Raw genomic sequence first — 14,746 nt, 5'->3', positions numbered from 1 at the left:
AGTCACTTTTCAGTGTCACCATAAACGTAATACATACACAGCACACACATACACAGCAAGCGTATGTCACTCCTCTCCTTCTCTGTGGCTTTCAGCTCCCCTTTATCTCTCTGTCGCCTCTCAGTGCAACACAGAACAGCTGTTAGTCAAATTGCCCACAGGTGTAACTCCTTACCGCTTTCATTCCCGGTCTCAATCTCCATTTGCAAATCGGTGCTCGACCACGCCCCCACTTCCACATAGCCATCTGGCCTGCCCGCTCCCCCCCATTTCAAGAGAGAAAATCCGTGACAGCCATCTTTGCCCTTGGTCTGTGGACCACCTCGAACTTAAATGGCTGAAGAGCCAGATACCAACGGGTGATCCACGCATTGGTATCCTTCATGCGATGGAGCCACTGGTAATATGGTAATTCCGAATGGTAAGGACTGCCAAGTTGATGGCCAGACTGTACCTCGACTCTCTCACCGAGAGCTTCCGGCTGATGTACAGCACCGGATGCTCCTCCCCCTTGACTACCTGGGACAACACGGCTCCCAACCCCCTGTCCGATGCGTTGGTCTGTAAAACAAAAGGGAGAGAGAAGTCAGGAGAGTGTAGAAGTGGTCCATCACAAAGTGCAGCTTTCACCTGAGTAAAAGCCTGTTGGCACAGCTCCATCAACTGGACCAGATCTGGCACTCCCTTTTTAGTAAGATCAGTCAGCGTGCTGGTGACAGTTGAATAGTTAGACACAAACCTATGGTAATAGCCAGCCAGTCCCAGGAACCATCTCACATCCTTTTTGGTCTTAGACCTTGGGCAAGTCGTAATCACTGTGGTCTTATCAATTTGGGGATGTACCTGCCCATGTCCCAAGTGGAAGCCCAGATACCATACTTCCACCCTCCCAGTTGCACACTTCTTCGGGTTTGCCATGAGCTCCGCCTGATGCAGTGATCTCAGGACAGTCCTACGGGTGGCTGCATGTGTCTCTGCCAATCATTACTGTAAATGATGCTGTCATCCAGATAGGCAGTGGCATACGCAGCGTGTGGGCGGAGGATTCTGTCCATGAGCCACTGAAACATAGCTGGGGCCCCAAACAAACCAAACGGAAGGGTCACAAATTGGTGTAAGCTGAATGGAGTGGAAAATGATGTTTTTTCACGGGACATGTGAGTCAAGGGGATCTGCCAATATCCCTTTGTCAATCCAGTGTTGAATAAAAGCGAGCCGTGCCTAACTGATCTAGCAGTTCATCAATACGAGGCATTGGATACATGTCAAATTTAGACACCGCACTGACTTTTCTATAATCCACACAGAACCAGACCGAGCCATAACTCTTACAACCTAGAACCACCGGGCTGGCCCTGTCACTGTGGGATTCTTCTATTACCCCAATATCCAGCATGGCCTTTAATTCTTCCTGAACCACTTCTTTTTGTGCTCGGGTAATCGGTATGGACGACTACGTACCATTATCCCTGAGGTCATTTTGATATGGAGCCCTATGAGATTCATACGACCGGGAAGAGACAAGAACACGTCAGAGAATTCTCCTTGCAACCTGGCAACCTCCGTGAATTGGGATGGTGAGAGGTGGTCTCCACAAGTGACTGGGGTGACTCGATCGGTGGCTTTTAAGTTTACCTCCAGTCCGAGCTCCTCCCTCTCTGGAACCACTGTTGCCAAAGTCACGGGCACTGCCTCGCTCCAAGGTTTTAAGAGGTTGAAGTGGTTAATATGATGTGCTCCACCTCTATCCATTAGTTTCACCTCATAATTCATTTCCCCAACTCACCATGTGAACTCAAAGGGTCCTTGCCACTTGGCCAGTAATTTAGAGCTCGTTATAGGGAGCAATACAAGGACTTTATCTCCCGATGTAAATTCCTGTAGTCGAGTACCCTTATTATACAGCTGGTTTTGATGTTCTTGAACCTGGATCAAATTCTCCTGTGTTAAATGCCCCAGTGTGTGGAGTTTTGCTCTCAGGTTAAGAACGTATTGAATTTCGTTTTTGCTGTTTGAAGGTACCAACTCCCAATTTTCCCATAGGACGTCGAGCACACCACATGGTGGATGCCCATCCAATAATTCAAATGGGGAGAACTCCGTGAAGGCTTGCAGGACCTCTCGCTCTGCAACTAATAGGGGCTAGAGCCACTTGTACCAATTTCGAGCGTCTTCATGCATGAACTTACGAACCATATTCTTTAGGGTGTGATTAAATAGTTTGACCAAGCCAACTGTTTGGGAGTGGTAAACGCTGGTCTGAATAGATTTAATCTCCAATGATTTGTACAGCTTGCATAGTGTGCATGACATGAATGTAGTGCCCTGATCAGTGAAGATTTCTTTCAGTATCCCCACTCGGGAGATAATTCTGAAGAGTGCCTCCGCAACACTTTGTGCTGAAATTTTGCACAGATGCACTGCTTCTTGATATCGTGTTGCATAGTCCACCAGAACCAACACAAAGCACTGCCCGCTTGCCGTCCACTCTAATGGCCCGACAAGGTCCATATCAATTCTTTCGAATGGAACCTTGATCAATGGAAGTGGGTGGCTGGTGGATTCACCAGCTGACGTTCACGGCATGCCGTACACCACATGTGAACATCCCCGTGAATGCCGGCCAATAGAATCGGGCCATTAGACAGTTCAGTGTTTTTTCCTGCCCTAAGTGTCCTGCCATCGGATTATAATGAGCCATTGAAAATCGGAAAATACGGGTATGAGTGTGCAATGTCTGGCTGGAGGTGTTGACCATCGATCACTCTCACTTGGTTGAAGGCATGACTAAGTGTCTCTTCTCACATCTGCTTCAGAGGGACATCCCCTGCAGTGAATCCTCTAAGGGCTGGGGAAGCTGAGGCTTCCCCCTCCCTTACGTCCTCCTGACATAGAGCTGAAGTAGATGGCCCTGGCACCGCCTCCCCAGCCAGCGAATCACACACCACACACCAACACAATTTGTTGCAGGACCCATCCACACATATTCCCCTCAGTAAAGTTGTGAATGCCAGCCAATTCATACCCAAAATTAGTGTATGGGAGAGGCGGGGACTAACCTCAGCCTTGACAATATGCTTTTGTCCCCAAAATTAAATAATGACCATCACAACAGGGTAATTTTGAACATCCCCGTGCACACACCTCATCCTCCATGCTGCATCCAAAACCTCACCTTGAACCAAGCATTGGTGTATCGGGTTTGATTACATTCTGAATCCACCAAGGCTTGGTCTGTACCCCCTTGAATACTTACTGGTATCCTGTACGTCCCTGCTCTATCGGGGGCAGCCTGTGGCACATCAGGGACCTGGATAAATGCCCCTACCTCCATCGCCTGGCATTGGAAAACCGGCGGCCGCATTCACTGTACGGCAGCGTACATAAGCGCTGCCGGTGTTGTTCAGGGTTACGGCCGACCCGTTGCAAGATGGCCCGCTTTAGGTCCACGTACTCCATAACGTTAGCAACTGGATTTTGTTGGGCCACGAGCTGGGCTTCCCCAGACAGCAAGGGCAGCAATCTGGCTGCCCACTGGGTGTTAGGACAGCCCCAGGCTTCAGCCGCCTGCTCGAAGAGCACGATGAAAGCCTCTGGATCAACTTGTGGCTCCATCTTTGCAAGTGTGATGTGAGGCGGGGCTGGAGTACTTCCCTGGGACATCAAGCTCCACAATACCTGTCGGTCCTCCACCTGGGCTTGGAGCAGGACCTGGAAACGCTGCTCCTGCTCCGCATGTAAGTCCAGGAGGGCTTGATGTTGGTTCTGGTGGATGCCGGCAAAAGTCTTGATGACTTCGGCGAATGGTGAGGACTCCATGATGGAGCTTCTTCCTCAAATGTCCTGGGTTTAGGCACCACTGTAACAGGTTCTTTGACTTTCTCTGAAATGAGGAAGCGGAAGCCAGACAAATTTCCACCTTCTCTCATCTTTATTGTACAAGTCACTTTTCAGTGTCAGCATAAACGTTATACACACACATACACAGCAAGCGTGTGTCACTCCTCTCCTCCACTGTGGCTCTCAACTCCCATTTATCTCTCTGTTCCCTCTCATTGCAACACAGAACAGCTGTTAGTCAAATTGCCCACAGGTGTTACTCCTTACTGCTCTCATTTTCCGGTCTCGCTCTCCATCCACAAATCAGCGCTCAACCATGCCCCCCTTCCACATTTACAATTTGTGTAATGGTTGAAAATCATTTTGTAACAGAATAGCATGCAAACTGATATTTGATGTGTTTAAAGCTAGATGCTTTCTAAGCTAGTTTATTTTTACGTTAGATAAACATTTATCTAACATATGTAATAATCCACACAACAAAATATGTTACTTACTTGTTCCTCTAATGCAGTGTACCATATCTGTGGAAAATGCCTTATGCTGTCATTGTGACTGGCAGGATTTGATCCCATTCTTCCCATAATGGGAAATCAAAGGATGAGAAAAAAACAGAGAGAGATAGACAGAAGATACTCTGTATACATAGAGTAAGTGACTAGTTATTTTTAGTACACTTAATACAATTAGTCAGCCTTAAGTTCTGCAGCAGCTTGAATTGGCATTGTGATGTAAAGGAAAACAATGGATCAATAGGTCAAAGTTTCCCTTTCCATTATTTTGCTCCACAATAATGAATTCCAGCATACAATATATTTTATTTCTAAAGAAAGTCTAAAAGATAAGCATCAAGAACAGACAAATGTGTTTTCTTATTTTGCTTTAACGTATAATTTTAATTTAATTAACATTTTAAGGGTGTACACCTGATCTCATGTTGAACTGATAATAATTCATAATTTTTGTGGTTTTCCGTTCAAGTAAATGAAATAAATAGGAACTGGTGCTGTCATGCTCCAAAACAAAAAACTACCAGAAAATTAATCAATACAGTTTGTGCACAATATTCCAAGTCCTGCGATGCCATATGACAGCTCTCAGATTTGGTGTATTTAAATCTGCCGCAGCAAGCTTATGGTACACATGAGAACAACTTCGGTTTTCATAAACATACAGTACACCAAAAGATCTGCTCAATGGAGAAGAAATTGAGCTAAAACTTTCTTGGTTTCGTGTGTATGGTCAAAGTGGTAAATTTGGATGTGGCATGTGGGAGATTTAACAGATATCATGTGGCTTAAGATAGAGGACTTGAAATAGAGCACATGGCAAACATGGTCTTTTATTAGGGACTGTATTACCTTCAGGTTTTTTACATTCACCTTTTACATTGTTTCTATTGAATATGGAATGCCTAAACAAATTTGTTCACTCACATTGCCTTTCTTAAAATATGGTCATGGATAGGAAGCTACAGGTAGCATTTATTGAAGTGTGTTTCAAAGGTGTGCAGTTTCTTTAAATTTTAACCAACTTCTGACACAATTTCAGATTGCCAGTCAAAATTTACAGGCTGTGACTCAATCATAAGCCCGATTGTTTCATGCTGAATAATTACTCACTCTTATAATTACTGCACAATCAGCCAATCACTTTCTCTGATGCTGAACAATAGGCCAATCATTCACCCTTATGATACCTAGTCATATTAGAAAATCAGCCAATCACTGGACCCCATATTTTGCTACTTATGATATGCACTTTGTTTCATGAATAACTACACTAAGAGAGCACAAGTCTTTTTATAAGGACATCTAACTATTGCACATGACCAGAGTGCTGACACCTGGTGGGATAAGTATTCTGCCTACTGCTCATCTGACTAGTATCTTAATGGAAGATAAGAGGGGAGGGGATGTGACAAAAGAAGATGAGACTTATTTTTGGGCAAATGCCTTTTTACCAAATTGATTTTGATGAAAATTAATACGTTGTGCCAATAACTAATCGGTTAACAAAGAATTAATAAGACAAATCCTCAAATACCAATAGCAACACACCAAATAAGTCGAGATAAGTAGCAGCCATCTAAATCACAAAGTGCCATCAAAATGCAACACTGACAACTGTAGTATAATATTAAAGGAGTTTGGAGCATGTTTGTAAGAATGGTGATGAATTACAATATACAGTAAAGGAGATAATGTACATTATTACATTGTCTTGTTGATTTAAATTAGCCCAGTCTATTGATTTTCAATAGTCCAATAAAGTATAAAAGCATGCATGAATGGAGAATAACAATGGGTGATGCAGAATTAGGATCTAATGCATTTACTTTCCATGCACAATTATATGATACATTGGCTACTATATTATAGCACACACTAGTCTGTGTATTAAGCTTTTCTCTGTGTTACTGTATGCATGGCTCATTGATCATATAAGCCTATCATCCTTTTAATATTTGCTTATTCTATAAAAAAAAAAAAAAAAAAAAAAAAACATTAAGGATAAGTGACTTTCAGAAACCCTAACACGCGAGGAGGCAGATGTGTAGAGCGCTGTGACGTCACCGGTCGTACTTGGTTCTTTTAATTTGCTGGGAAAAGCGCGAGCTGCGCTTCTTGGCGCAGAGCGGGTATAGAGCGCGCACGGAGAGATAATACACGGTAGGAACTCGCACCTTTTCACTACAAGCCAATGAGCAACAATTTCAAATGATTTGAAACATATGGCATTGCTTTAAAAACAACAACAACAACAACAAAAACGTTTGCATTTTTTAAACCTACACATTTGTTCTGGCGTGTGCGCAGTTATATTGGGAAGATTATATTGTTTTTGGTCTTTATAATTAGATTACATATTCTGCAACGTGTTTTAAATTAATTGGAATTAATAATAATAATAATAATAATAATAATAAAGAGTTAAAATGAATCAAACTGTTGCTCTAAGCTTTGGAGATCATTTCTGCGTATAATATATTCTGTGGGTTTTATGACATCGTGCATTTAGCTTTTAGTTTGTTTGCTGGAGAATCTTTTGTATCATCCTCAGATCTCGGGATGCGCAAAGACACAGATGAGAAACATCGACCACCTTAGATTCGTGGAGAGATCTGCGATTGTGAGAGCGCAGATTTATAAAGTAAAACACTCATCCCCGGAGGCTCAGCTGTCACAATATGGAGAACATCTCGAACCCCCTCAACCCAAATCCGACATGCAACTACAGTATGGACTTATATTATAACAACTCTCCCAATCGGAGCGATCTGAACTGTACGCCGCCGGCTGACTACTTCTTTTACGCAGACTTGTATGTGGTTCTCCCAGTGATTTACTCCGTGATATGTGCAGTAGGTCTGACGGGCAACACAGCGGTCATCTATGTGATCCTCAAAGCGCCCAAAATGAAGACGGTGACCAACATGTTCATTCTCAACTTGGCAATCGCAGATGACCTCTTCACTTTAGTGTTGCCCATCAACATAGCGGAGCATCTTTTGCACTACTGGCCGTTCGGTGAAGTACTTTGCAAAATTATTTTAAGCATCGACCACTACAACATCTTCTCAAGCATCTACTTTCTGACGGTTATGAGCGTGGACCGGTACCTGGTGGTTGTATCGACGGTGCACTCCAAGCGCATGCCGTACCGAACGTACAGGGCAGCGAAGATAGTCAGTTTGTGCGTGTGGCTGCTTGTTATCCTTATCGTCATGCCCTTCACAGTGTTCGCAGGAGTATACATCAGTCCCGACGACTCCGAGAGGAAAAGCTGCGTTCTGAGTTTCCCCAGTCCTGAAAGTGTGTGGTTCAAAGCGAGCCGGATTTATACCCTCATACTGGGCTTTGCCATTCCAGTTTCTACTATTTGCATCCTTTACAGCATGATGCTGTACAAACTAAGAAATATGCGTCTGAACACCAACGCCAAAGCACTGGACAAAGCAAAGAAGAAAGTGACTATCATGGTGTTTATCGTGCTGGCCGTGTGCCTGTTCTGTTGGACACCTTTCCACCTTAGCACCATTGTAGCTCTGACCACAGACCTGCGGACCACGCCGCTTCTCATCGGGATCTCGTATTTTATCACCAGTCTGAGTTACGCCAACTCCTGTTTAAACCCGTTTCTTTACGCCTTCCTGGACGACAGCTTCAGAAAAGCTTTCAAGAAGATGTTAGAATGTAGACCTGCGTGAATGTAATAAACTTTTATGGGATGAATAAAATGCAAAGGGTGCAGTTTTGATCCAAACGTAATACTGGGAGGGTCTCACAAACTAGTGAGCACCCCATATAGGCATTAGACACCAAGCCAGCTCACTAGTTTTTGTGACATCCTTTGTGTCCGCTACTATAGTACTTCAGATGCACCTGTTTCGGCACGTATTCACAGTATGAGAAAGTTTTCTGCTGTTTCTAAATTTCAATGTGGGCATTTGTCTCCCTCTTGTGCTACTCGAGCGCACACGCGTGTTCTCTCTGAAATATGTGTTGTGACACTATGTCTGGCGACAGGTCCCTAGAAGTGAGCGAATTACAAAAAGTGCGTTTCTCATGTGTTTCTCAAACAGCAGGGATTCTTGTGTTTATATTTGTATAGGCCTGCTTTTGTCACATGAAACGTCATCACTTAAGTCATGCATAATGTTGATAGCAAAGTTGAGACAGTGGTTTAAACGTGCGCTCCCTTTCCTTTAAATGAATAAATACAATGTTTAAAAATAGAAAAAATTAAAAATAAATAAAAAAAATTGTGTTTTGCAAGATATGTTGGTCTAAAATACTTTGAAACACTGCTGTGAAAAAAAAAAAAAAAAAAAAAAAAAGCTTTACTTGCTAGGATGCAAATTTGTGCATCCATTTATGCAGATAACTGAGTGAAACGTGCTATGTTCCATGGCTTTTTAAATTGTTGTAAATGTTGTAAATAAAATGGAATAAATCAGTTGTCTTTCATTTAACATATTGCAGGTTGTGGTAGGGTCATTGGATTACATCATGCCCTTTTTTTTTTTTTTTTACTGTAAGCATCATATAGGACATTTTCCCCCAGTGTAGAATTTCAGATGGGAGGCAGAAGGTTTTAAGGTTTATGTAAATGTTTAGGTTTTACACTTGTCTACACATAAAATAAATAAATAAATAAATATGTAGCTAGGCTACATCACAGAGAAGTTCAAGTTTATGACATGTGGTTAGAGAGCACACTTTAGATTTTAAAGTGTCTTGCACATATATTATATGATTTGAAATTAATAAATACTGCTCTCTCTGTACATTATATCATTTATCTTGATAAGTAAAAGTAAAGATATGGCCTGTTACCATAGATAATCCTGAATCCTGATCAAGTTATTAGGCATGACATATTGCCCTTCTATCTTTTAATGCTGTTTTCAGTGTTCTGAAAACAACATAGAGTACCTTGTGAAAATGTTTCATTTGTTTAGCTCTTGCACACTTACTGGAACACATACTGGAACACAAAATAACCACTTCTGAAAAGGATGCATTATTTCTTGTTCATTTCAATCACATTTGACATTTCATTACATCTTAAGTATTTAATAAACAAATGAATCTCCATTGTGATTGGATCAGTCAATGTCCACTTTCAAAAATGTTCATAACAAATCTATCTACCCCAAATACTATCCTTTCACTTATTGGACAGTTTTGTGTGTATATATACACACACACACACACACACACACACACACACACACACACACACACACTATGTGGTCAAAAGTTTGTGGACACCATATGTGCTTGATGAACCTTCAATTTCAAAACCATAGGCAGCAATTTCCCCCTATGATGCAATAACAAGTTCCACTCTTCTGGGAAGGCTTTCCACTATACTGTATGTAGTGACATGGCTGCAGGGATTTGCTCCCATTCAGACATAAGTGCATCACTGAGGTCCGGCACTGATGTTGGACGACGGGGCCTGGCTTTCAGTTGGCGTTCCAATTCACCCCAAAGGTGTTCAGTGGGGTTCAGGTCTGGGCTTTGTGCAGGCCAGTCAATTTTTTCCACATCAGACACAGTAAACCATTTCTTTATGGACTTTGCTTTGTGCACAGGGGCAATTTCATGCTGGAATAGAAAAGGGCTCTCCCCAAACTGTTGCCATAAAGTTGGAAGCACCGAATGCCCTAGAATGCCATTGTTTGGAGTAGAATTATGATTTATCTTCACTGGTATTAACAGAGTAACCAAATTATTTAATTAGAAGGGGGTGTCCACATATTTTGGCCATATAGTGTATATCACCTTGAACAAAATTGAAAATGACAAGTATTTTGTTTCAAAATTAATATGATAATGTTCAGGATATTCTTCAGCAACATAAATGTACAACATTTTAAAAGATATTAAAAAATTAGATCATGCCTCAAAATCAACCATTAGACATTACATGCAATGATCTCATGGAACAGGAAACAATTGCAGTTCATAGTGTCAAACAGGTGTTCAAGAAAGTACTGTTGTAGTTTTTGATGCTATTTAGTTTTTGATGGGAGGAAATAAAATTAAAGGAGCCTTTTACCCCACGGAGCCTTTAGCCCCATTGTACCTTACATATGCAATGTTACAATGAATGTTAAATACAATGTTTTTTTTTTTTGTTTGTTTTTTAAACAAACAAACAATACTACTTAAATCTAAATAAAGTCTCCTGGGAATCCTCACATATTTCAGTTCACAATAAAATACCTATAGCATTTCTGCAGCTCCACAATGTTAATTGTATAAACATTTAATTGAATAAAAATGAATGGAAGTGGAAATCTCAACCTTGATTGCACACAGATGAGGCTTTTTTACATGTATTTGTCAAAACCACACAAATAAATAAATAAATAAACTATGCCTAATGTTCTTTGTCAGATTACCAGAGAACAGAAGCAACAGAAAAAGGCTGAGGGAACACATTTTATATTTGCATATAACAAACATGTAGGCCTATTCTACACCGTTACATACGAGACATTGGTGTAACAAAAATGTTAAAAGACGTAAAGACAGACGTGCAGACAGACAGATTTAGTATTGCTTTTTGCTTAAAAGTCCAAGTTTCAACGCTGGAGTGTCTTACCGCATGCCACCTGGCGGTATGGAAAAGTTACTGGTGGCTCTATGCGCGTTCATGCGTGGCTTAAACTTCATGGGTGAGTGCGCGCCCACAAGCGAATTCAAGAGCTCAGGTTATATTAGACTCTGGATGCATTCGAATAGGCATCCAGTTTTAGTCGTCCACATAGATACTGTAGATAAAAAAACACCAAGAATATGCCATCAGTCGATTATTATATATATATATTTAAATAACTTATTTCAACCGTGTTACGACAAAAAGCTGAATTCTGAGACTCAAGCCCACAAATATTATTATTACCTCAATACAACTTTTAAAACCTTGGCATTATAGGCACTAACGTCAAAAATTAAATGTTGCTTGAAAAGCCAATGAGAAATGTTTTGAAAGGCTTTCAAAATGAGAGCCCATTGTAATTGTGTACTAGCACATTACCTAAAAGGCCTAATTGCAACTAGGCTATTTTGAACCATGATTAGCATGGTACATGTTTTGTAAGGGAACTTTGTAATGCTTCTGCAGTCGACGTAAAATCACCTTCACAGCTAAACACATGACACAAGAGACACCGGACACTTGCTTCGGTAACTGCGTCCAACAGGCAGAAGAGGGCAATATACGATCACATTTCCCGCAAACACAGCCCATTCTAATTTCTTATTTTCTTTTTTTTTTTTTTCTTTCTTTCTTTCTTTCTTTCTTTTTTAATTATTATTCTTAAAGTTAGGCTATAAATTAGGCTATAATTGTAAAGTTTAGTAGGCTATAATGAAAAGAGCTGCACATTTAAAATGTATTAAGGATAATAGTAAATAACCACACATTTATCACTATGATATGTCCTGTGTGCGCCATTTGACACGAGGAGATTTAGTCTTAGGTGCGTTGGTTGCCAGTCATCTACAAACTACCAAACAAATTTAAATTGTCACTGTAATTGTATGGTTGAGCAGACTGACTAGCGTTATGACCAGGAGCTGTACAGTATCTGTATCTTTTTCATTTTTATGTTACAAGGCTTCAAAGGAGAAGTTCTGCTGTTGACTGTCATGTCACATGTAGTGTCTGTGATTGGGTCACATTGCTGCAATGGATTTTGTGACACTCTGTCAAGTTCTGTTCCAAACACTGGGGTTGCTGGCCTTTGATTTTACCCGTCACCTGCTTTTCAGCTCCTGCTGCATCCTGTCTCCACACGTCAAACACTCAAAGATGCGTACAGGGGAACCCGGTCAGCAAATTCGATTATTCCCCATCCTCTGTACCCTCACAAATCAATCACATCGACTTGCTGTTGGGGAGACACGTCCTGTCTAGGGGGGATGTGTGTCTATCTACGATGAACAAATAAGAAGCTGTCAGAGCTCACCAAAAGGTAACATCCAATATTAATATATCCTCTCCTGAACTCTTCTTGCTCAACAACGTCAGCTGCTGCCTCTTCTGTTGGAGCATACTGTAGGTTCAGTTTTGTGGATCGAAACAGCGTTGTTCACAATAATGCTACATATATGCTAATAATGGCTATAGTATATACTGTACAATAACAAAACCAACCGATGAGGGTTTTGAAGTATGCAATCCCTCACCGGCCATGGACCCTCTTCACAGACCTTATTCAGCAGCGTAAATAATGCAAACTTTTTTTTCTTTTTTTTTCTTTTTTTCTTATTATTAAGTGTATGTTTAGCATTATACTTTGCAATATATTACCCTAGAGTTAGTAAAAAAAATAAAAAAAAAGTTTCAAAACCCAGAAGTGTAAAAAAAGAGACAATTAAGCTCTAAACATGACTTTTGAGGAGAGTCTCTTGAAAGAATACAAATTCACAAAAATTTAAAATTGAAACCATTTTAACTTTCATTCTTCTGTGGTACACAAATGGAGTTGAGGCATGATTTTCAGTGAATATGTTGTATGGACTAATTTTGTTATGGATCCACTCCTGTTGTATAGAAGAGATTAGGGCTGTGACGGTCGCCATGACAACCGCTCCACTGCAGTGGTGGAGTGCCACCGGCGGTAGTGTGCATGTCACATGCCACGTGAATGTTTCTGCTTGAGTGGAAACTATGACATGTATAAAAGTACAGCATTTTGTATATAAGTGTAATAATAATAATAACAGTTGCAATAGTCATTTGTATTTGTAGCCTACCATATAGCGGGAATTTTTTTTATTTATAAGGTTTTATGTTAATACACAAATTACATAATCATAATCAAATGACGTACATGGTGTTGTCCGTTACCTTGGTGGGTTGAGCGCAGCAAAATACAGTTCATTCTGCATTCAGCAAATTAATTTTGGGTTCAGCGTTGGAGGGAAACCAAATGTTACATCACCGATCTGGGAACATTTTGGAATTGTGCTGAATGAGAGAGGTGAACCAATACATTTGGATGAAGCCATATTTCGGCATTGTGGGAAAAAAGTATTAAATGGGCAAACACTTCAAATCTCAAGAGCCATCTCCAGGCATGTCACCCAGCTCCGTTTGCTCAACTGATGTCTTTAAGTGCCTGTGCATGTAAACGCCCAGCTGGTCAGGTTGGTGTTGCAGAGGCCTTCACCAAACTGGCCAAATACAAAAATGACAGCGATAAATGGAAGATGCTAACAAAAAAAGTGACACACATTTTTGGTGGTTGAGAACGCGCCACTCCCCACTTTGGAGAAACCTGCCTTCAGAGAAATAGTATGAATGAATAGTATGATAAACAGTATGAATTGCCAAGCAAAAAATAGTTCAGCAGAACATCATCGCAGAACTGCAAGAAATTGATTTATTTTCTGCCACAACTGACATGTGGCCCAGCATTAACATGACTCCATATATGAGTCTGACTGTGCATTTCATAAATAAAGACTGGAAGCTTAAGAGCAGGTGCCTGGAGCCTGTTTTCACACCAGAAAGCCACACTGCTGATAATTTATTGGAATCTCTCCGCTGTGCATTCAAGGAGTGGGATTAAATGAAAAAGCTTGCCTGCATCACCACAGATAACGGGTCTAATATTGTGGCCGCTGTTAAGAAGTAAGGCTGGCCATGGCTGAACTGTTTCGGCCACAATCTTAACCTGGCCATCACAAATGCAATGTCAGCCGAAAAGTAGAGCACAGCCAGGGCCATGGGGTTGTGCCAAAATCTGGTGACTGCATTGACCAACAGTTGTCCTTAATCCCACTAATGCACAGTTTGATACAGGTGAGTTGAAAAAATTATGGGAAGCTTGTTTCTATTGTCAATTCCAGTTAGAGGTGGGCTAAATAGGCAAAAATGTATACATCGGCCGAGTGATAATCTTGAATTTGACACTGACCCCATTATAGCGTAGTTTTTTTTTTTTGTTTTGTTTTTTTTCAAAAAGTGATTGAAAATGCCTGAAAAATAACGAAAGTTTATATTTTATATTTATATATTATTTTATACAGTATTTTATTTACTTTTAGGCTATATTTAAAATATGTCCAAAGTAGACCTTCATATATTTGAAAACCTTTAAATTTATTTAAACACTTGTTTACATTCCAATTAAACAACTTTATCAGTAAAGAACAAAAAAAAAAAAATAAAAAATAAAAAAACAAAAACAAAAAAAAAAATATATATATATATATATACACACACACACATACATACATACATACATATATACACACACACACACACACATTTGTTTCATAATATTTTATCAATTTTACCTCTTTGCTTTCTAAAAGAAAAGGCTTATTTATAGTTTTTACATTATAAGCGTTTGTTTTGATTCTAAAGCAAACCCGCT

At 40.5% G+C, this 14,746-nt stretch overlaps 1 protein-coding gene across 1 annotated transcript; it reads left to right on the top strand.

The window, feature by feature from the left end:
* The first annotated feature begins 6,433 nt into the window (after positions 1-6,433).
* Positions 6,434-11,096, top strand: LOC127419115 (neuropeptides B/W receptor type 2-like). The gene is made up of 2 exons (XM_051660252.1): positions 6,434-6,512; positions 6,904-11,096. The coding sequence occupies exon 2, from the start codon at positions 7,031-7,033 to the stop codon at positions 8,048-8,050; it is 1,020 nt and encodes a 339-aa protein (XP_051516212.1). The 5' UTR covers positions 6,434-6,512; positions 6,904-7,030; the 3' UTR covers positions 8,051-11,096.
* Positions 11,097-14,746: the final 3,650 nt, after the last annotated feature.

Source organism: Myxocyprinus asiaticus, chromosome 28 (assembly GCF_019703515.2).
Source record: "Myxocyprinus asiaticus isolate MX2 ecotype Aquarium Trade chromosome 28, UBuf_Myxa_2, whole genome shotgun sequence".
Classification (NCBI taxonomy): domain Eukaryota; kingdom Metazoa; phylum Chordata; class Actinopteri; order Cypriniformes; family Catostomidae; genus Myxocyprinus; species Myxocyprinus asiaticus.
This window is presented reverse-complemented; position numbering and strand designations above follow the sequence as displayed.

Bases quoted from the DNA above. Each gene is read 5' to 3' on its own strand.
- LOC127419115 (XM_051660252.1), top strand. From the start codon at position 7,031: ATGGAGAACATCTCGAACCCCCTCAACCCAAATCCGACATGCAACTAC.